The sequence below is a fragment of the Sorex fumeus genome, unplaced genomic scaffold (genome assembly GCF_029834395.1).
Source record: "Sorex fumeus unplaced genomic scaffold, SorFum_2.1 ptg000061l, whole genome shotgun sequence".
Classification (NCBI taxonomy): domain Eukaryota; kingdom Metazoa; phylum Chordata; class Mammalia; order Eulipotyphla; family Soricidae; genus Sorex; species Sorex fumeus.
Window position 1 is genome coordinate 34,716,864 of NW_026606118.1, and position 24,677 is coordinate 34,741,540.

Sequence of the window (24,677 nt, forward strand, 5' to 3'; positions counted from 1 at the left end):
TGTTCTTAAGGAAAATATAATTTTACCTTCTCCTATTATGTGGTTATAACTAAGATTTACATATAAAGTTACCAGTAAAGCCAATTTGTTGGTTAGTAACCTTAGCCATTCTTTGCAGTGATAAAGAAAACCTTATGATCATTCAAATAACTTTGGCTGGTTTGCTTTAATATATGATTATTTGGGTGTACAGCAAATTAGCTACTGTCCCTTTTTATACAAACTAATCCATACTCAGAATATTTTAGAAAAAAGTTTGTTTTCTTGATCATATGTTCAATTTTTGCCTTTCCATTGAGGAGCTTGCCAGTTTCCCACAAGATCACCATGATCACTCTGTCCTAGATTAGAAAATAAAGTTAACAGGTTCAAAAATCTAAATTAATTTGTGGGGAAAATAAAAAGAGCTTATTCCTAAAGAAAATAGTTCAGATGGGAATAACATTTATATTTTTGTTAGCAAGGATAAGCCAATGCACTTTAATTCACTTGAATATTTCATTATTACACATTTCAATACCAGTTCTAAAATCACTGCTTAAATTACACTTAAATTAGAATTTTTGTCTGTGAACACAAATGCTAGAAAATAAGTAAAAATGTTCACCCAGTCTGGATGCCTGAAGCAAAAATATAATTTAAGACTAAATTATCAAGTTCAGCATTTCCTAAGTCGTGTTCTAAAATACTAACTAGCACTACAAGATGGTTCATGGAAGACAGGATTTTCATAAATTTTCCTTTATATTTGGGAAACAACACTGAGACAGACTATATAACAGTTCAAAATATTCACCGCCCCTCTTACATTGTTCCTTTCCATAAGCAGATTATACAACCTGCTCTTTTAGACTCAGAAGGGGCCATGTAACTTTGGTCAATTAAACATTTAGAATATTTAATCACAACTGCTCCTGTAATGAACATATAGGTAAAGGTAAAAGGTAAAGGCCCTCCCGTTGATCATCGATTTGCTCGAGCGGGCCCAGTAACGTCTCCATTGGAGACTTTGTTGTTACTGTGTCTGGCATATCGAATACATCACAGGGAGCTTGCCAGGTTCTGCCGTGCAGGCTAGATACTCTCAGTAGCTTGCCGGGCTCTCCGAGAGGGGCGGAGGAATCGAATTCGGGTCGGCCATGTTGGCTGCATGCAAGGCAAATGCCCTACCACTGTGCTATCGCTCCAGTCCGAACATATAGGTACAGATGTCATTTCTACTGTGCTGTTCACAATAGCCAAAACCCGGAAACAATCCAAATGCCCTAGAACAGATGACTGGTTTAAGAAACTTTGGTACATCTACACAATGGAATACTATGCAGCTCTTCGGAGAGATGAAGTCATGAAATTTGTTTATAAGTGGATAGACATGGAGAGTATCCTGCTAAGTGAAATGAGTCAGAAAGAGAGGAACAGATATTGAAGGACTGCACTCATTTGTGGAGTATAGAATAACATAACATGAGACTGACACCCAAGGACAGTAGATACAAGGGCCAGGCGGATTGTTCCATACCTGGAAGCCTTCCTCAGGAGTAGAGGGGAGAAGGCAGATGAAATAGAGAAGGGATCACCAAGAAAATGATGGCTGGAGTATTCGGTCAGGACTGGAGATGTGTGCTGAAAGTAGGTAATGGACCAAACATAATGACCTCTCAGTGTCTGTATTGCAAACCATAAAGCCCAAAAGGAGAGAGTGAGTATGGGGAACATTGTCTGCCATGGAGACAGGGAGAGGGTGAGGAATGGGGGTATACTGGGGATATTGGTGGTGGGGAATGTGCACTGGTGGAGGGATGGGAATTTGATCATTGTGTGATTGTAACCCAAACATGAAAGCTTGTAACTATCTCACGGTGATTCAATAAAAAAAATTTTTTTAAATTTTTTTAAAAAATTGCTCCTGTATATTCAACCAAGAGACAATTCAGGGCCTAGATTTTATCACTAATTATGCCATAGGAATAGAATTTTCATCTGTTTTCTCCTTTCCCACTTCTACTGATAATTTCCTTCTGCTCTCCTCTCTTCTCCTTCATCATAATACTAGCTAATACCACTCTTCCATCCAGACTATGTGCACACCAAGTTCTGCACTCAAAACAAAGTTATCTAAGTGAGGATCATGGCTATCAGTTTCAAAGAAAATAATGTCTTTTCTCCTTAAGGTCTCTCATTGACCCTGTGAAAAGCTATTGTAAGAGAGTACCATTTAATGTAAGCCATAGCTTTTATTGTCAAGTGTTATGTTAGTGAATTGAAAATATGCAATAATCAGGAAAGTCAGTTATGTCAAAAATAGTTCACATTTTAAAACAACCGACTTATCCAGGAAAATATCACAGTTATTTCTTAAAAAATAAAGACGTGCATTAAAATGCTGTTAGTTTTGAAACTGGTCTCTTCTGCCACCAAGTGTTAGAATATACTTCTAACCAATCAGTTTCTGCAATGTTTAAATCACAAAAACAAGGAGCACATTCTGAGGGGGAAAAGTCCAAAAGAATATACTAAACTAGTATAAAACTGAACAAGTGTGCCAGACGAAACAAGTGAAACAAATATATTCTCTATTTTAGATATAGCAACTTAATGAATTATCTAATCCTTAATTATACTTTTCAGAATTGAAATTCAATTAAAAGAAAATCTTTGAAAGCATGAGAATCAAAATAGCACTAAAATGGCAAAAATACTTGATACCCTCATGTAATATATCTGATTAAAATTTCACAAAACTAAAAATATGAAAAACTAATGTTCTCCTTTAGTTCAAGAAAGATGTGCAACTGCCAAATCTTATATGTCCTAGATCTGAGTTAGGAAATTCAGTTTTTCAGTTTGGAGGTCAGAATAACATATTGTAACAAAGGTAGGTCCATTCTCCCATGAAAATTTTGGTTATTTCTATATTTTCAAAATTCTAAACACAATCTTTTGAGCTTCAGCTATCCCACTGGGATTCAGGCTACTTACTGCAAACAGGTGCCAGTCAAAGGATGGTGCCCCAAAAGTCAAGAATTTTTGTAGCCAACATCTAACAACTCTAGGATATCTTGATACTTTATTTTTTACAAAAACACCAGTGCTGTGAACTCTCATCCATGCACATATATCTACATCTTTTTCGTTTGTTCATTTGTTCTTGTTGGGCCACATTAGCTGTAATCAGGATCACTCAAAGGGGAGCTTAGGGGACCATATATAGTGCCAGGCCAGCAGGTAAGGGACAGCATCTTACCTGTTTATACTATCTCTCCAGGCCCCTGTTTACATCATTTATGTCAATAAGACGTTTCACTTTCAGAACCAGATAAGTAATGCTGCAACTCTGAATCTTTTTTCTTTTTTTAACATCAGTATGAATAACAGTTTTCCAGGTTATTAAAAAAAAAAGACACAAGGGGCTGGAGTGATAATACAGTGGATAGCGTACTTGCCTTGCACAAGGTTGAGCAGGCCTTGATCCCCAGAACCTCATATGGTCTCTTGAGCCCCACTACAAGTGCTCCCTGAACACAGATCCAGGAGTAAACCTTGAGTACCACCAAGTACCAGACACAGGTTTTGTTTGGACATCACACAGGACAGCACTCGATACATGTGAGCCACATGGGGAATTAAACTAATTGCCTACATAAGGGGAGCACTTTTTTTTTGCTTGTTTTACTTTTGCCACCAAGCGCTTAAATAATTAAATGCTACTGGGGCATTTAAATTAATTTCCTTAGGGTAATGTCAGTAACATAAACTTCTTACAGAACATAAATATTTAAATTTTTATGTAAGTTACTCACAAACATCTTTTAAAAGGGCCATACCAATTTAAGACACTATTCACTGCCTTTGATAGTAATTTTCCCTCAAACTTATCCTAAGAAACGTCACTCTCATACCATGTGATTGGAATATCAACTAGTGCCATTATTTTGAAAGACTATTTGTGGCTTTTTTTTCTTTTTTATTTGCTATTTTGGGTCACACCCAACAATGCTCAGGGATTACTCCTGGCTCATGCACTCAGGAATTACTCCTGGCCGTGCTCAGGGGACCATATGGAATGTCGGGGATTGAACCCATGTTGGCCATGCACAAGGCAAACACCCTACCCATTGTACTATCGCTCTGGCCCCAATTTGTGGTATATTTAAAGAGCTAAAATGTACAATATTCTTTGATACTAGAATCAAACTTCAAGGAACAGGTTGCTTATGATTCTGACATACCTATCCAAAGGACAATGGATGATCACAAATAGCATTTGTGGAGCAAAAAAATGAAAATAAATCCAGTTATTTCTCAAAGCAAGAATAGTTAGTTTATTAGTTAATGTATAATATATTAATTCTATTTTAAAGGATCTATATGAATGTAAGTGCAGCCATACATACATACATTTTCAGTGCCTCCAGAAGTATCATGAAGCCAAGGTTAGAAAGAAATTGTATGGCGGGAAGATGATGAAATATAATGATGAAAGAAATACTAAAGTAAGTTTGAACATATTTAAATGTCTTCCTCAAGCATATATTCAACTAGTACTTCATATGAAATTGACTAAAAATTTAAAAATTATGTACTTGAAATGAATTCCTTATATTTGAGTGAAAAAATACTATTATTTCACATCACTCTCTGCTTTTATTTCATTATCAATCTAACACTTAAAGTCAGGTATGAACTCTATTACTATCTTCTTTTGTTTGTTTTGGGCCACACTGGTAATGCTCAGATGTTATTCTTGGCTCTGCATTCAGGAGTTACTCCCAGCAGTGTTTGGGGGTCCACATCGGATGCTGGAGATGAAACCGATAAAAAAATGAGGTTATTCTGATTACTTAACTTTTCCTTAATTATTCACAACCCTTCTTCATATAGCAAGGGGGAAGAACCTGAGAAATTAACTGCCAAGGCACCACTTACATGCAGTCTGCAATGTTGAAGTAGAAATTTTAAAGTGGCAAAAACATTCTTTTGATGAGTGTCTTTGGGTGCTCTCATTTAAAAGTTAGCATCGTAATAACAAAGAAACATTTTGTAATATGATTATTACCATTATCACTAATTCATAATTCTGTGATTAACTTTGAAAGCATCTGTGAAGAGGATAATCCATATGAAAAATAAAAGAAGAATGACAACAAGGAAAAAAGTAAACTGTCAATCCATGAGTCACTTGCTATCATTCCAAGTTTCAAAATTATTACTGACACAAATTACTTTTAAATATTCTGGAGGACCAGGGTCAGAGAGTTCAAAGAGCTGAGCTGCGTGACTCCCATACTTTAAGGGCCAAGGTTTGATGGCTCCTCATTCTTCCCAGGACAGCAAAGGTATAGACCCTGAGCACCAGTGGGTATGGCCCAAAAATCCAAAAAAATAAATATTCTAGAATACTACTTAATACAGTCATTAGTTACTGTGTTTGGCATATCAAATACTCTCGGTAGCTTGCCGGGCTCTCCAGTCATTAGTGATTTGTGGCATATTTATTTGGAAAGAGGAAAAACGAGAAAAATTCAAGCTATTAGGGTGGGGGACAGGGTAGGCTGCACAGTGATCAGGGCTTATTCTGGGCTCTGTGCTCAAGGAACACTCCCAGGTATTCTCAAGGACCATATGGTATAGCAGGAATCAAAGCTGGTGTCAAGTCAGTCGTGTGCAAGGCAAGTGTCCTACCCACTGCATTATCTCCCCAGTCCACATGATATATATTTTTTTAGGAACTACTTACAATATTTTATAGAAAATTTATAATCAATGGATGGTCAGTAACCCAAAGTCATGTTTTAAGGGACCGAAAAAACTTCCTGAGCAAAGAGACATTACATATAAAATTTACTAAATGTAGGCAAAAGATCTACTTACTACACACAAACTTAACCTTCATCAATGGAGCAGCAAATCAGTCTTAACTGCACTCAAAGGGTAATGGAGAGCAGAAACAAATCCTACTCTTCACACCCATCTCCACGCTCTGCTATAGCCAGAGCTGGTCAGCAGATGTTTTCATTTGCAGGAGAGGAAGAAATAGGACAAACAATGAAGAGTGCCCTTGGGACTGCAGAAGAAATACTCACGAACCCAAAGGAAAGTAAAAAGGTACTCAATCTCTGAGAAAAGAGGGTCTGGCCTGGGAAGGCAGAAAGTCACTCTGAGACAAGGAAATTCAAGACAGGTCCCTTGGTTTGTATCACTGCTGACCATCCTTGGGGAGCAGGGCTCTGATGTGCTAGGGAAATGGGGTCCCCTCATTAACTCTGCTGACCCACTTCCTGTAACACTTTTTCCAACTCCTCAATGGGGACAACTGATGAAAGAACATAGTGATCCTTTTTGGAAACCTTAAAAGCTAAGTATAATTGACTTAAAAGTTTGTCCCGTGTGAAATAGACAATTGCAATGAGCAGTACCAGGGTATAGAGGACAGAACTAGAGGAGAAAGCTTTGAGAACAGCTGGCTGCAATCAACCACAGACAAATGAAACAACAAAACAGAACTCTGGTACTGGCTGAAGGCTCTTCAAGGGATGAAAGAGGTGTGGAAATAGATAAAGCAGTACAAAATGATGGTCAATATGGAGCTGGAGCCACAGCAGAGAAGGAAGGCGTGGCTTTGAGAGTCTCCATAGAGACTTATGGGGCGAATTAGCATTCTGGGAAATGGAACCAAAGTGACTTGAAATTCCAAGAGCAACAGTAGTAGCAAAGATCACTGTAAATGTCATTTATGCCACCAACTATGCTTTATAAGAATGATGTGCCCAGTAAAATGTATAATACAGAAAATACAAAATACATAAAATACAAAATCCAGTAAAGTTTATAATACAGATACCCACTTACCTTCTTTCGGAGATGAGGTGCCTTCGACAACTTCATGAAGGTCAAATGAGGCTTATAACTTCTGTCCTCTCCTGCCAAGATTCCTTTTTCTTGAAATGTCCTTTTGGCAACTTCTGAAAGAAATTAAAGGATAAAATTGCTACTATAATAATGGTTGTTTTTAGTAGAAGGACAAGTCAAAAATAATAAATTGTTTCTTTTGGGGTGGCCATACCCAACAGTGTACAGGGTTTACTCCTGGTTCTGTGCTCAGAGATCTGGTGGTGCTCAGGGCACAATTTGGGATGCCAGGAATAGAATCTGGGTTAGATGTAAGCCAGGCAAGTACCTTACCCATTGTACTATGTGCTGATCCCAAAATAGTAAATTATTTTATCATGAAAATTATATTGTTTGAGATATAATTGATTTTTATAAGAAGAAAAACACAATTTGACAGTAAATATAATATGACAATTAAGTCTATAGTAATCTTCAAACTTTGGGCAAAATGTAGAAAAGCAGTAACTTGAAAACACTCTGAAAAATAACTGACTGATACAATGTTAAATTTCATTGTACATTCCAGTGGTATCCATGTGGAACTGTAGCACTGACCTTCCATTGTTCATCAATTTGCTCAAGCGGGCACCAGTAATGTCTCCATTGTGAGACTCTTGTTACTATTTTGGCATATCATATACACCGCAAGGATCTTGCCAGGCTCTGCCATGCAGGCAGGATACTCTCAGTAGCTTGCCGGGCTCTCCAAGAGGGACGAAGGAATCGAACCCGGGTCAGCCACATGCAAGCAAATGCCTTACCCGCTGTGGTATAGCTCCAGGTATCAATGTATATACCAAAAAAAAAGGACTAGCTTATCTGTCACTGTCACTGTCCTCCTGTTGTTCATCGATTTGCTCGAGCGGGCCCAGTAACGGCTCCATTGGAGACTTTGTTGTTACTGTGTTTGGCATATCGAATACATCACGGGTAGCTTGCCAGGCTCTGCCGCTCGGGCGAGATACTCTCAATAGCTTGCCGGGCTCTCCGAGAGGGGCAGAGGAATCGAATTCGGGTCGGCCATTGTTGGCTGCATGCAAGGCAAATGCCTTACCGCTGTGCTATCGCTCTGGCCCAACTTATCTGTAAATCCTCATATTTAAAACTCATGTTTCTGCTCACAGTAGAATAATAAGAATCCACCTTTCCTTCCCTCTGGAAAAAAAATAAAAATAGAAGTACAGGAGATAATGATTTGCAAGAAATTTTACATCAGACAGTATAAGTTGGCAATCTAAGAGTTAAGAAACAGGATGAACCCTTCATTTCCTCAGCTGGATGTGCAAGGAGGAACTCAGAAGGAGCCCAGTTAAAGTACAAGGTGGAGAGGATATATGAGAGAAGACACCACTTCCCACAGAATGTACTAGAAAAGTGAAGCTTTCAGAGAGAAAACAGCAGATATTTGGAAAGGCTGCCTTTACAGTATTTAGTTGAGAAATGACCCGCAAATAAATGAGAACAAGCACCTGAGACCAGGGAAGACATCTTCAAAGGATTATAAAAACAGCATCCAGAACTCATTTGTAGCTAGAATGCTGTCTGTTCCCTCAGCCAGATGGAAAAACTTCGAAAACAGTGGGACACAGGGAAGAACACACAGAATGGTCTTTCCTTTGCTATAGTGAAAACTTCATGCTAGACTAAAATGTCACTCTAGTCCCATGGAACAAATCCAAGAAGCAAGACCCAAATTTTGCAAAACTGTTTGCAAGCAACTTACTTAATGGCATCCTAGCACAAAGGCCAACAATAGGAATTCAAGACTATCCAGCACATAACAAGGTAAACTTCACAACGTCTGGAGTCTAACAAAAAACAACCAGGCACATGAAAAAACAGAAAAGTCCTGATGAAGAGAAAAATATAACAATTAACCAAATGTGACCCCAAGGTGACAGATGCAAGAATTAGTAGAACTAGAGCAGCTTTCAATTTTATATATAATTTTTTGCTTAATTGTGGGTTTTTGGGGAGTGGTGTGTGTGTGTGTGTGTGTGTGTGTGTGTGTGTGTGCGCGCGCGCGCACGCGCACACGTGTGTGGTCTGTGCATGGCACCAAGGACAAATGTGGGGCTTCACATATGACAAGGCAAGATCTTTACCCATAAGTTAGGTCCTAGCCCTCATTTTGTTATCTTTTCAACTGAAGCTCACAGTGAGTTACAATATCACAAAAATTCCAGGTGTACTGAAAAACAACAGTAAGTACATCACTAAAGGTCTTATCTTTAATCAAAGAACTGATAATAGGTGACCAATTTAACCACCCCTTCCTCTGGTAACCACCAGTTGATCTCTACTCTATAAGCTCATTATTTGCTCTTTATCATATGGCCCACCCTAAGTGGTACTTGAGAGGGGCAAAGGGAAGAGGCTCAGAAGCATGGGCTTGAGAGCCAGGTGCTTGGTGGACACCAAGGTCATACCTAGTGGTAGTTGAGAGGGCCTGTGCCATGGACCAACTTAGGACCTCTAACATGCCAGGCTTGTACTCTAACCCTTTGAACTATCTACCTGGACTATCTCCCTTTCTGTTTTATCGAGTTTCTGTTGGTTCTCTATAACACATATGAAAAATATGTAGTTTTGTCTTTGACTTCTTTACTAAAGATAGTAATATCATCTTGACCTATCCATATTGTTGTAAAAAACAGAACTTTTATTTTTATTGCTTATTTTTTTTCTGTATATTTAACACATTGGTATTCATTTGTGGATGGGCACTGAGGCTGTTTGATTACTGTAAAAAATAAAAATCACAACAAATATGGAAGTGCATATATACCTTCAAATTAGTGTTCTGTATTTTTTAATTCTGAAAAGGGGTATAATTATGTCATACGGAACATATATTTTAGATTTTGAGGACTCTTACTATTTTTTCATGATTGATGAATCCACATCTTTTCTCCACATCCTCTCTAATACTTGTTTCTTGTCTTTGAGATAATAATAGTCATTTTTATGGCTTAGTGATATTACCTTGTTGGGGTTTTGATGTGCATTTTCCAAATCATAAAAGATGAACATCCTTTCAAGTGACTACTTGTTAACTGTATGTCTTTTATGAAGGTATATTTATTCAGATTTTCTATGTTTAAAATGAGCTATTCTGGGGAGGTTGTTTAGGTTTTATGTTGGATTTGGGGTGAATCACTAACCCCTTGTGGTCAGTGAAAAGCACAGAAGCTATCTCAAAAACTCAATGAATGGGGCCGGAGCTATAGTACAGCCAGTATGGTATTTGCTTTGCACATGACCCAACCAGATTTGATCCCCAGCATCAAATATTGTTCCTGGAGCACCGCCAGGAGTAATTTCTGAGTGCAGAGCCAGTAGTAACCCCTAAGCATCGCCAAGTGTGACAAGCACCCCCCCCAAAAAAAAACAATGAGCAAGGGTGCTATAGGCAATTCTACAATTTTCCACCACGCCCACAGGAGAAAATCCCTCCTGTTTTACACACTGAATCTTGAGTACTGTTTCATTTAAGATTCCAGTATTAACAAAACAGGTGTGAAAAGCAATGATCAAAATGTTAACCTAACATTCTTTCAGTAGCAATAATCCTACTAGTAAAAATCTTTACAAAATGAAAATTGTAGTTATGTCTTTTAATATCATATAACATCATATTCAGCCCAAATGGTGAAAGACTGTTTTGTCTTTTAAACATTTCTTAGAAATATTAATTTTCGGGGCTAGAGCAATAGCACAGCAAGTAGGGCGTTTGCCTTGCACACAGCTGACCCGGGTTCGAATCCCAGCATCGCATATGGTTCCCTGAGCACTGCCAGGAGTAATTCCTTAGTGCAACGCCAGGAGTACCCACAGAGCATCACCGGGTGTGACCCAAAAAGAAAAAAAAAAGAAATACTAATTTTCTAACAGTTAATATTCATGAAACCACCGACCTAATAAAATATTTTCTACTGTTTCTAGGAAATGTTTCCTTGAAAATAAAAGATGTTTTAACACAATATTGTAGTCATTAAAATCCTTTAGTTTAAATCAACAATTCTTTTGGAATCTGGAGATGATTAAAATGCGCATAATTATAACCAGAAATGCTCAGATGAAAACAAAATCAAATATATTCCTATCCTGACTGAATATTATTTGCATAGTATAAAACTTCAATTTTTTGCATGAGAACCTAAAATGTAAAAGAGAGGGAAGTGAACAAAACCTAAGAGACCATAGTACTCTTTTAGGGAAAATAAAGAATTTTATTATTGTGACTGGTTCATATAAAAATAATAAATTAACATCAACAATATTTATAAGGAGCAGATTTTCAAAAATGAAAATACCTACATCATAGGAGAAGAATTAAACAGACATGTTTCATGTCTCAGTGACAGTTTTTTCCAAGTTCTGCTGCTCATGGCTACTGGGGGTGATGCTGTGCAGGGTGACATGGAAGGAAAAGAGCAGCAGAGAAGTGGCACGCCCAAGGAACACCGGGGATTGAGGCCACGGGCAGTCTGCTCCATACCTACAATACCTGAAGCACATGACTGGCATCCAGCGCGTGCTCATAATCCTACCTGAATTTAAATTGAACATCAACTAGATAGTCACTGTTTTGTCTATTCTTCAAAACAACCCTAAGAGGTAAGTTATTATTTACTTTTTTTTTTTAATTAAGAAACTGAGACTCTGAGGGTAGGGGGTGGTGTGTTGGGGGATGGTGGTGAGGAAAAGGGGGGCATTGGTGGTGGGAAATGTACACTGGTGGAGGGATGGGTGCTGGATCACTGTGTGACTGATCCAGCACCCATTTATAAACCCAATTATAAACAGCTTTGTAATGGTCTATCTCACGAATATTCAATTAAAAAAATTTTAATGCAATAGGGAGTTCAAGCTCAATTCAATCAGCGTAATCAATGGCTGAATAAATAGCAGTACTCCTACATTAAAAAAGAAAAAAGAAACTTAAACTCTGTTCATAGTGCAATTAAGAATCAGTCAGCTAGGTGAGGTACATAGACAATAAGCCCAAATCCAAAATCTTACTTCTCATTTCTAAGAAATCTTCTTAAACAATATAGTGTAAAGGGCATAATCACTGGATGCAGCCCTGGTGGCCCCAGGGTAACAAAATGATAGTTCAGTTCATCCACAGCACTAAAGGGCAGGACAGCCCAGCTTCCTTAGGCCCTAACACTGACCCTCCAACCTACCTGGCCAACATGTGCCAATCGCCAGGTCTCCTGAACACCATGTAAGAGGAACGTGGTAGATACAGTAAAAAGTGTAAGTAAGTAAAAAGTGGATACAGTATTTTTTAAAACCCACATAGTAGATAGGAATTTCAGTTGGCAAACTCATTTATTAATTTACTCAATCAGCAAATAATTACCAAGAGCCGACGCTATGCCAGCTTCTGTTCAAGCGCTAGAGAGACAATAACAAGCAAAACAAAACATCTGCCTTTCCAGAACATCCATATGTTTGTTGGCTGACACAAACACAATTATAAAATAGAATCAATAAGCTATATACAAAAATATAAAGCAAGTAAGCAGTTTCTGTTTTAGAAATGGTGGTCTGGGAATGTTGCGCTGAAGATAAGGTATTTGAGAACACCACCTGAACAAAGCAGAGTCAGGAATCACAAATATACTTGAGGAGGCCACCTGGAGAGTTCCTTGAGTGCACTCCTGGGAGTTCTGCAGCACATGCCCACCCAGCCCCTGCCTTTTCTCTGGACAGGCCCTTGAGCATAAATCTGTGGATTATGTGCATCTGGACAGGCCCCTGAGCCTAAATCTGTGGATTAGCATCTGGACAGGCCCTTGAGCCTAAATCTGTGGATTAGCATCAGGACCGGCTGGGGGCATGGCCTCCACTGTAGGGGACATGACCTCCTCAAAGTGGGCGTGGCCTTCTGTGAGGTGTCCGCAGTTATATTTCCCACTCCCAGTCCTCTCGACTCACATTCCAACCTTTATCACCTAATACTTTGGAAAAAGTCCTGGTCGCCTCAAACACAATATGACAATAATCCACTGGCCTACTCCAACTCCAACAAAAGACCAGTGCGCAACAAGCTGTACAAGCCCAATATAAAAGAGCACCTCCTCCAACATTTCACTAGATGCCTATCATAAGCTATAAATTAATGTTTTGAGAGGAAGGACATATTCTAGAAGGGAAGAAGGGTGACCACCATCAACCAACCTTATTCAGAATCCTTTCCTACAATAAGAGGAAACAGTGCTAGTGAACTTGAAGGTTTTACCTCTATACAACCACAACAGCATGAGGAAACCACGCAAATCTCCACTACGAGGAGAGGACGAGGAAAAGAGTACCGATCCCTCAACAGGGGTTACCCACAAATATGATCTCTCCGTTAAAGAATTCTGAGATGAAATGCTGACAATGTTCAAGGAACTACTCAAAGAATCAATGGAGCAGACATCCAGAAAATTAAAGGAAGAAATGAAAGAAACAGTGGAATGGATAGTTGAGAAAATGAGAGCAGAAATAAGAAAGCTACAAAAATAAGTGTCACAAATAAAGGATTCGGTAGATGAAATTAAAAACTCAGTGGGTGCCTTCAGCAGTAGAATGACTACAGCTGAAGACAGAATTAGTGATCTTGAAGATGAGCAACAGAAATCGTACAGGCAACAACAAGCAATGGGAAAAGACCTCAAAATAGCTCGAAGGCAAATCAGAGAACTAGGGGATGACTCCAAGAGGAACAATATTAGAATCATCGGAGTACCAGAAGGACAGGGAGGCAACCCCAATGAAAAAGCCACAGTCAAAGACATCACTGCTGAAAAGTTCCCAGAGTTAAAGAATGCAGACATCCAGATCCAAGGAGCCAGAAGGGTACCAGCTAGAAGAGACCCTAGTAAAAACACTCCGAGGCATATCATAATCAGAATGATGGATGCCACAGATAGAGACACAATACTGCAAGCAGCAAGGTCATAGAAGGAAATCACATACAAAGGAGCACCCCTTACATTTACAGCAGAGGAAATCCTTCAAGCACGAAGACAATGGTGGGACATAGTGAAAAAACTCAATGAAATGAACGCCTCACCAAGAATACTTTATCCAGCTAAACTCTTACTCAAACTCGATTTTACAGATAAACAACTCTGGAACTTCATAGACTCAAAACCAAACCTAAAAGAAGGACTAAAAGGGCTCCTGTAATTCAAGAAGAAAACACCCATAAGCACAACAAACCCTTACAGAAAGATGGCACAAAACCCCATGACAATAATCTCTCTCAATGTTAATGGTCTAAATGCACCAATGAAGAGACACAGAGTGGAAAAATGGATCCAGAAACTGAAACCAACATTCTGCTGCCTACAAGAAACTCATCTAAACAGTCAGAGCAAACAAAGACTCAAAGTTAAAGGATGGAAAACAATCCTGCAAAAAAACAACTCCCTCATAAAAAGCTGGGGTGGCCATACTAGTATCCGACAACATAAATTTCAGGTTGAAAAAAGATTAGAAGGGACAGCGAAGGGCATTTTCTATTAAGGGATATGTAGAACAGGAAGAAATCACACTCTTAAATGTATATGCACCTAATGAGCGACCAGCCAAATACTTAAAATGACTGCTAACAGATCTTAAGGAGGACACTACCAGCAATGCAATAGTAGTTGGAGACTTCAACATCACCTTATTACCTATGGATAGATCAACAAGAACATAACTCAGCAAAGAAACACTGGCTTTGAAGGAAGAAAATAGAAGAGAGACAGCTAACAGATCTATACAGGGCTTTATGACCCAAAAAGAAAGAATACACATTCCTTTCCAGTGTACATGGAACATTCTCTAAAACAGACCACGTGCTGGGTCACAAAACATACCCCAATAGATTCAGGAAGATAGAAATTGTATCAACTATCTTTTCAGACCACGATGTGCTGAAGATAGAAGCAAATCAAACACAGACATGGATAACCAAATCAAACTCCTGGAAATTAAACAACTCAATGTTGAACAATGAGTGCATCAGGAAGAAAGTAAAGGAAGAAATCAAAAGATACCTGGAAACAAATGAGAATGAAGACACGAGCTATTAGAACCTATGGGACGCAGCTAAAGCCATGTTAAGAGGAAAATTTATAGCTTTGCAAGCATGCCTCAGGAAGGAAGAAAGGGCCTACATAGTTAACTTGACTTCACAGCTCAAGATCTTAGAAAATACCAACAAAAAGAACCCAAGCCCGGCTGAAGGAAAGAAATAATAAAACTTAGAGCAGAAATTAATGACATGGAAACCCAAAAAACAATCTGAAAGGTCAATGAAACCAAGAGTTGGCTCGTTGAGAAAATAAACAAGATTGATAAGCCATTAGCACGACTCACAGAGAGAGAGAGAGAGAGAAAGAGAGAGAACCCTAATAAACGGAATCAGAAATGAAAAAGGGGACATCACAACAGAAAGCAATGAAATTCAAAAAATCACCAGAGACTACTTTGAGAGCCTGTGTGCCACGTAACTAGAGAACTTAGAAGAAATGGATAAATTCCTGGATTCCTACAATCTCCCAAGACTGAGCCATGAAGACTTGGAGTACCAGAGTAGACCCATTCATATCAAGGAAATCAAAACCGTAATCAAAAGTCTTCCCAAAAACAAAAGCTCAGGCCCAGATGGATTCACTAGCGAATTCTTCCAAACATTTAAAGAAGACCTGCTGCCCGTTCTCCTCAAGCTTTTCCAGGAAACTGAAAACACAGTTAGTTTCCCAGTTTCTATGAGGCACATAACTCCCTAATACCAAAAGCAAACAAAGACACCACTAACAAAGAAAATTACAGGCCAATATCTCTGATGAACATGGACGTGAAGATTCTCAACAAAATATTAGCAAAAAGAATCCAACAACTCATCAAAAAGATCATACACCATGATCAAGTGGGATTCATCCCGGTGATGCAAGGATGGTCTAACATTCAAAAATCAATCAACATAATCAACAAAAATTAAGATAAAAACAGATAAACAACTTATCATATCAATAGATGCAGAGAAAGCATTTGACAAGATCCAACACCCATTTATTATAAAATCAATACCCCAAAATCCATGACCTTTCTAGACGCAAATAATGAGACAGAGGAAAGAGACATGAAAAAAGCAATCCTGTTCACAATCGTGCCCCAGAAAATCAAGTACCTCAGAATCAGCCTAACTAAGGAGGTAAAGGACCTCTACAAAGAAAACTACAAAACACTACTCCACGAAATGAAAGAGGACATGAGGAAATGGAAACATATCCCCTACTCATGGATAGGAAGAATTAGCATTGTCAAAATGGCAATACTCCCCAAGGCACTATACAGATTCAATGTGATCCCTATAAGGATACCCATGAAATTCTTCAAAGAAGTAGAACAAGAACTCCTAAAATTCATTTGGAACAACAAACGCTCATGAATTGCTAACGCAATTCTTGGGAAAAAGACAATGGGAGGCATCACCCTCCGCAACCTCAAACTCTACTACAAAGCAGTAACAATTAAAACAGCATGGTACTGGAACAAAGGCAGAGCCGCAGACCAATGGAACAGGGTGGAATATCCCTACACACAACCCCAAATGGATACACATCTAATCTTTGATAAGGGAGCAAGAAATGTGAAGTGGAACAAGAAAAGTCTCTTTAACAAATAGTTCTGGCATAACTGGACAATCACATGTAAAAAAATGGGCTTAGACCTCGACTTAACACCATGTACAAAAGTCAGAGCAAAATGGATTAAAAGACCTCAACAGCAGACCGCAATCCATAAGGTACATTGAAGACAAGGTCAGCAAAACTCTCCACAATATTGAGGCTAACAGTAATCCATAAGGTACATTGAAGACAAGGTCAGCAAAACTCTCCACAATATTGAGGCTAACAGTATCTTCAAAGATGACACATCACTGACCAACCAAGTGGAAACAGATTAACAAATGGAACTATATTAAACTAAGAAGCTTATGTACCACAAAAGATTCAGTGACCAAAATAAAAAGACAATCTACAGAATGGGAAAGGATATTCGCCCAATACCGATCTGATAAGGGGGTGATATCAAGGATATACAAAGCACTGGTTGAAGTCCACAAGAAGAAAACATCCAACCCCATTTTAAAAATGGGGTGACAAAATGAACAGAATCTTTCTCAAAGAAAAAATCCGAATGGCTAAAAGGCACATGAGAAAATGCTCTACATCATTAATTATTAGGGAGATGCAGATCAAAACAACAATGAGATATCATCTCACACCACAGAGACTGGCCCACATACAAAAGAACAAAAGCAACCAGTGTTGACACAGATGTGGTGAGAAAGGGACCCTCCTTCATTGCTGGTGGGAATGCCAACTGGTTCAGCCCTTTCGGAAAACAGTATGGATGATGGGTACTTGATCATTGTATAACTGAAACCCAAGGACAAAAATTTATAAGTCTATAACTGTACCTCATGGTGTTTCACTAATAAAGAAATTTTTTAAAAAATTAGAAACTGAGCTCCCATTTGACACAGCAATACCACTTCTGGGAATGTATCTGGAGTGGCAAAAAAGTACAGTCAAAATGACATCTGCACTTCTATGTTTATTGCTGCACTGTTCACAATAGCCAAAACCTGTAAAAAAACAAGAGTGCCCGAGAACAGATGATTAGTTAAAGAAACTTTAGTACATCTACACAATGGAATACTATGCACCTGTTAGAAAGGATGAAGTCATGAAATTTAAAAAACAAGAGGTTCTACATGGAAAGTATCATGCTAAATGAAATGAATCAGAGAGGGACAGACATATAAAGCTTACACTCATCTGGGGAATATAAAGTAACAGAATGGGAGACAAATACCAAAAAATAGTTGAGATAAGTACCAGGAGATATGCTCCATAGCTTTAAGGCCAGCAGCAAATGCTGGAGGAAAATGCAGCTCAGATAGAGAAGAGAACACCAAGTAAAGGGTGTTTGGCGGACTCGCTCAGGATGCAAGACACACGCTGAAAGTAGACTATAGACCAAACACAATGCCTACTCAATACCTCTATTGCAAACTACAACACCCTAAAGGAAAGAGAGAGAGCAAAAGGGAATTCCCTGCTATAGAGGTGCGGTGGGGCTGGGGGTTTGGGGGGTGGGAGGTCTACTGGGTTCATTGGTGGTGGAAAATGGGCACTGGCGGAGGGATGGGTACTTGATCATTGTATAACTGAAATCTAAACATGAAAGTTTGTAAGTCTGCAACTGTATCTTATGGTGTTTCACTAATAAAAAAAAATCAAAATTAAAAAATATATATATTTGAGGAGGCAGAATGGGGTCTGGAGGGGGGGAGGGTGTTGTTAGAGGTGTTAGAGGGTAGTACTCCTGATAGCCAGAACCACTTCTGAGGTAAAGGATGTTTAACAAGTCCAAAACCAGTATAAATGAAAGAGAATAAGGAGCAATTGGGGTGGGGGGGGGGGCAGGAGGTTAAGAAATGGACTTAAAGAAGTAGGCACGGACTTTGGAATTTTATTCTATGTATGATGGGAAAGTCTGAGAGGTTATTTTTTCTCTTCTTTTTGGGTCACACTTGGTAATGCACAGGGGTTACTCCTGGCTCATGCACTCAGGAATTACTCCTGGAGGTGCTCAGGAGATCATATGGGATGCTAGGAATCTAATCCAGGTAGTCCACGTGCAAGGCAAACGCCCTACCCACTGTGCTATTGCTCCAGTCCCTGAGAGGGTTTTAAACAGGGAAAAATTATATGTGAAACTGAATTTTCTTCTTTACTCATAAATTTTTCAACTAGAATAGATTCTTCTAGGTAGAATAATTTCTCCACCAGAATAAAACAACTCTCAGGCAGTCCAAAGTCTATCTCTCTGTCTCTGTCTCTCTCCCCTCTCTCTTCCCCTTCCCCTCTATCCACTCCTCCCTTCTCTATCCACACCCCCTCCCCTCCCTCCCTCCCTCCCTCTCTCAGTTGCAGGAGAAGGAAGCAAAGGGAGAGTCATGGTGCTTTCAATGGGTAGGGGAGTTGTGTTGACAACACTGAGGTCCTGAGTCACCAAGATTCCTGGGAGACCTGCCCAAGCCTGGTTTCCCTAGTATCAGGACAAGAAAGCTGATCATAGTTAAGGTTAACTGTTGAAACCGCAAGGACTTCTCTCTATTCCTTATGATTTATTTGTCTCCTTTATGAGCATAGCGATGCCTCTGCCTGGAAGGGGAATGGACACAGAACACAGTAAACCATTTTTACATCTTATTTTTGTTACTTTTAATTTATGCTCTATGTGACATTTGATGGGCTGGAGTGATAGCACAGTGGTAGGGCATTTGCCTTGCATGCAGCTGGCTCAGCCGAGCTGGGTTCAATTCCTCGGCCCCTCTCAGAGAGCCCAGTAAGCTGCCGAGAGTATCTCACCCGCACAGCAAAGCCTGGCAAGCTACCCTGATGTATTCCATATGCCAAACACAGTAACAACAAGCCTCACAATGGAGACATTACTGGGCCCGCTCGAGCAAAATCGATGAACGGGAGGACCATGACCATGACCATGACATCTGATCATTGTTTATAAATATAGGCCATATCCTAAAATTTCTTTTGCTGCTATTCACTACCACCAAGCTACTGAGAGTATCTCGCCTGCAAGGCAGAGCCTGGCAAGCCACCCGTGACGTATTCGATATGCCAAACACAATAACAACAAAGTCTCCAATGGAGACGTTACTGGGCCCGCTCGAGCAAATCGACGAACAACGGGAGGGCCTTTACCTTTACCTTTACCACTACCACCATGAGTTTTTCCATCTCTCCCACAGCAATTAAAATGCCAAGAAAATACGGGTTCTCAGTTGCAAACAAGAGTCAATACATTTTAGCTAAGTCAAGGAGGAAGGATTTTGGGGCATGGGGTAAGTTAGGCACAACCAATGATGCTTAGGGCTTACCCCTGGCTTTGTGTTTAAGGGTCCTGGTGTTGCTCAGGTGACCATATGTGCTGCCAGGGATTTAAATCAGGATCTTCCACATCCAAGGCAAGTGTCTTAACCTCTGTATAATCTCTCTGGCTTCAGGAAGGCATTTCTGTAAGAATATCTGAAAGACTAGAATGTCAGACTAGAAGGCCCTGGAATGCAGAAACTGTGCAAAGTTAAAGAGGAAAATGGGTTCATTAATGAAACCATGAGAAAATTACATTACTGAAACTATCAGCAGTACACAAAGGGCAAGGAATACTTTCACTGCCATATACTGGTGGTAGCTATCACTGATGAAACAATCAGTTTCCAGAATGAATTATGCTGAGAATTCTTTTGTTTCGAGATGCTAGTTTCTGATTTAAAACCTAAACCAGGGACTGGAAAGACTGTATCATGGGCAGGGCACTTGCCTTACTTTGTGCAAATCTGGGTTTGATCTTTGACACTACTTAGGATCTACTGAGCACACTGAGGAGTGATCCCTGAGCACAGAGCCAGGAGTGTCTTTTTGTTTTGTTTTTGGCACCTGGCAGTGTTCAGGGCTTACTCCCAGCTCTGTATCTAAAGATTACTCCAGGAGAGGCTCGGGAGATATATATGGGTGCTGGGGATCAAATTCAAGTCAAGCCTATGCAAAGCTATCTCTCTGGCCCTGAAATTCATTATGAATCATAAATCAGACAGATGTGTTAAGTATCTAAGATTTGATAGAACTAATCAGGGCATATTTTCCAAGTCTTCAAGTGTTTGACAGAATTACCACATAAAGAATGAGACAGGACAGCTAGTAAGGCATTTGACTTGCATGTGGCTGAACTGGGCTGGATCTTCAGCACCCTCTATGGTCCTCTGAGCCTACCAGGAGTGATTCCTGAGCACAGAGCAAGGAGTATCCCCTGAGCACCACTGGTATGGCCCAAAAACATAAACAAAAACGAATTACCAGATTAAACAGCTTCTGATTGCTACTAGAAACAAGCTCTCATCAACAGAAATGGCATGAACGTGTGAAAAAGTTATTCAATTATTTATTAAGCATTTCTGATCCAGGCTAGACCCACTATCCACGAAAAACAGCACACATGCCCCATATTCATGGTGCTCAACATCTCATGGTATCATGGGTCAGATTTAAGTCCAATAAAGAAAAAGACTTATTAATGTTTCAAATTATCAGAAACGACAACAGACATAAGGAAAGAACTTTTGTTAACAGGCATTAAATAGACCTTATGTTTATTTACTAACTATATTAAAGTTTTCATATTATCTTTGATATAGCAATCTTATTATTGATTCCAAAACAACTTCGCCCAATAAACTAGTTTCAGGTACATCAAATTCTAATCAATCAGTTGCTATTATTCACTAGATTAGAAATCTTTGATGATGAATATTTATTTACATACTGCTTTTAAATACCAAGTGTCATAGAAAATATTTTATCAATATGTTTTTCAGTACATTGTAGATTGTAGGTATACAGAAATGAGGAAAAAGAAAATGCTACTTTGATTTTGACAAGTACTTCTTAGTACTAATTTTATATTCCTAATAGCAGTATAACCTAGTGTTTATTCTAAGCACTAAGAAATTGTTATAAAAATACCTTCTTGAGATAAGAGCGTGTGACAGTTTTAAAACCACAGGTCATTCTTTATCTGAATTTACTTATTTTATAAAGGAGCTTATGAATAATTTACAAGACTGCGCAATTCCTCACAGTGCTATAGACATTCCTTTAAGTAGTAAATAGAAAAACCACACAGCAAATACATCACAGCTCTGAAAAGGCAGTTAAGAATATTTTACTAAATAAAATATTTACTTTATAGTAAAGATAAAAATTACTTAAAAACACTTTCTGAATCCTAGGACACTTTTCTATAGAAAATAATAAAGTTAAAATTTTAATTGAAGATTAAATTTTTTGTAATTTTTGTGTTTTTTGGTTTGGGGGCAACATACAGCTATGGCCAGGGTTTACTCCTCTGTCTGCACTCAGGGGTCACCACTGGCAGTGTTTGGGAAACCATATGGGATGCTGGAGATTTAACCTGGGTCAGTCACATGCAAGGCAAGCACCCTGCCCATTGTTCCATCTCTCTAGCCCTACTTTTGGTATCTTAATAGCTTTATTTAATATTTTTAGTTTTATATGTATTTTTATACAGAAAATTTTCTCCAGGTGAACTCTGTTAAATATGCAGCAACAAGTTGCCTCAAAGAAAAACTAATAGATCAAATTTGATAAAATGATGTGTTTTAGTTACATGTATTTTATTACATGGCAAATATTTTCTCCTTTTATCTCCCTTTTATCATAATACCTTTTTAAAAATTCAAAGTGTGCTTCTATTACAGCATAGTTTCTAATTTAACTACAAAGATATTTATTGATACTGTAGAGTACTATTGTAAATTAAGTGGTCCTAATAAATTCTTTGGGGGGTGGCAGAACTTCTCAGGAGACCTGGGGCAGGAGTCTTGGCCACCTGGATTAAGTGGTTCAAAGTCAGGGCCCAAGGATGTGGTGTTGCTCAGGCCCTGCAGTGCCAGGATTATTCTGACAACCTGGTGAACCTCCAGGTCACACCCAGCAATACCCAGGGAACCACTAGGGGTAAACATAGAGCACAGAGCTGGGAGTATCCCCTGACCATTGCCAGCAGTAATATAAAATCAAAAGTTTTCTTTTCAAGGAGGAACTGGATAAGAGGGAAGTGTAAGCATTAGATGTTGGGTTTTGATACCCAACATCTAGAATGATGTACGCTTCAGACTAAGATACATGGAGATTGCTGACTCATGTTTCCATTAGAATAGGGAGAAGACTCACAAAGCTAGTAAGTGAAAAAGCAGAAATGGGGTTAAAAAGCAGATAAGTACGTCTAGAAACCTGAAAACAATGAATAAAGAGATAAGTTAATATTCTGGGGATGTAGGTAAGTGACAGAATGCATGGATGCCTTGCATGAATGCGGCCCTAGGTTCAATGCCCAGGCATAACCTTCCCCATCCACCCCCACACCCCAAATGAGAGATAACCCAATAAGTAAACTGAGAAAATACATTAGGAGAAGTAAAAAGAGAACCAAGAAAGTGGCATCTCAGTCATCAGAGGACTTTTTAAAAAGAACTGTTCAATTGCATAAATAAATCTAATCACCTATAAAACATAGAAATCAGAAAATCATCAGTGGCCTGCCACATGAATTGGGAGAGAATATATCTGATGGAGTAAGAAAAGGACTGTAATATTTCACTCTACATTTGATAAAAAAATAAAACAAATGAATAAGTGCAATCAAACATCTTGAACTCTAAGAATACATCTTGAACCCTAAGAATACAATGGTGGGGGGCCGGGAAGAAGGTTCAAATTGTGGAGCACACGCTTTACATCTGAGAAATGCTGAGTTTCCGCCCCAGCACCTCATGGCGTCTGGATCACAGACACCGCATGCCCTCCTGACATGTTAGTTGTAGCCCTGATGGCTCCCACGTGCTACTGAGAGGTCATACTGCTGAGCCAAGCATGGAAAGGATCAGACCTGTCCATGGAGACAGAGAACAAAACAATCTAAAACTGTCTGGGTTGGAGTTCTGGCTCTACCACTTATTTACAAATGACTTAACATCTTTGGACCTTGGATTTTCTATATATAAAAGAGGTGATATGACTGATTTCTATTTCATGAGATCAGATCAAATGTGCTAATATTTCTAGATGTTTATAATAACATCTGGCATAGTACAAATCCATTTAAGTAGTCTGATTTTAAAAATCAAGTAAAGTCAAGAAAGGAATGTAGAGAATTAGAGTGTGACACCCCAAAATAGGTCACATAAAGATAATTTTGAGCTGGAGGCAAAAGACAATCTATAAACACAGAAAGAAACTTTCCCAGTTTCCTTTATCTGACTAAAAGTAGAAGCTTTTGGAAAATGCTAAATCCCTTCAGGTGAACTTGAATAAGTTTATTCTATTAGAGCCCCCTAGGTACTCCCAACCATATATTTCTTTTCAGTTTGCCTTTCTTTAAAACCTAACGTACCTTTTTTCTTTTATCGGTCATTTATTAAAATGCTACACTAGCCCAAATTCTAAGGCCCCTTCAAATTCTTCACTAGCTTTTCTCCCACAGAATGTGCACTGCATACATTAGTAAAAGGGGATTAGGGAGATAAAAGGAAAAGCCATTTTCTTCCCCTACAGGGAGAATGAAACAGGCTAAGAGAGGGGAGAAAGGAGAGGATGACATGGAGGGGGCCTTCACAAGTGGGCAGGGCACCCATCAGAGGTCTGAGTATCCTCAATGGTGCAGTCTGTGGGTTGAGGCATCATCATTGAGGAGAAACACTGCCTTTGCTCAGTGCTACCTGAAATATGGCTCCTAGGTATTCTGATGGCTCAAGAGAGAGTGGAATCTAGGGGACTGAGGCTTAGGGTCAGCAGTTGTTGGTTTCAATACCCAAAACTTCATATTGGTAACGAAACAAGCAACCTGTATGGCTACACGGGCACTCTCAACTGCTACACAGGAGCAGAAAACCGATCTCTATCTTTGGGAGGAAAGAACATAATGCTCCAATGAAAACTGAAAACTCCTTCATTCTTTCTTTCATGTAAATAATGCACCTGGAATCCTTTGCCATGTTAACCAAGGATACGTTTCTTACTTAAAAAAAAAAAAAACATTTAAAGGACTGACAAGGCCTAATACAATTCTAGCAGACTAAATTTTTGGCCATCTCTTAATCTAATATGCTTGTTAAAAAATAG

At 39.0% G+C, this 24,677-nt stretch overlaps 1 protein-coding gene across 4 annotated transcripts in view; it reads right to left on the reverse strand.

The window, feature by feature from the left end:
- AKAP7 (A-kinase anchoring protein 7) overlaps positions 1 to 24,677 on the reverse strand; it is a 137,290-nt gene that overhangs the window by 76,526 nt on the left and 36,087 nt on the right. For all 4 annotated transcript variants that reach the window (XM_056126216.1, XM_056126220.1, XM_056126215.1 and 1 more), the window contains exon 6: positions 6,850 to 6,962. In XM_056126216.1, the coding sequence (XP_055982191.1) occupies positions 6,850 to 6,962 (113 nt within the window). The remainder of the gene's footprint in view (positions 1 to 6,849; positions 6,963 to 24,677) is intronic.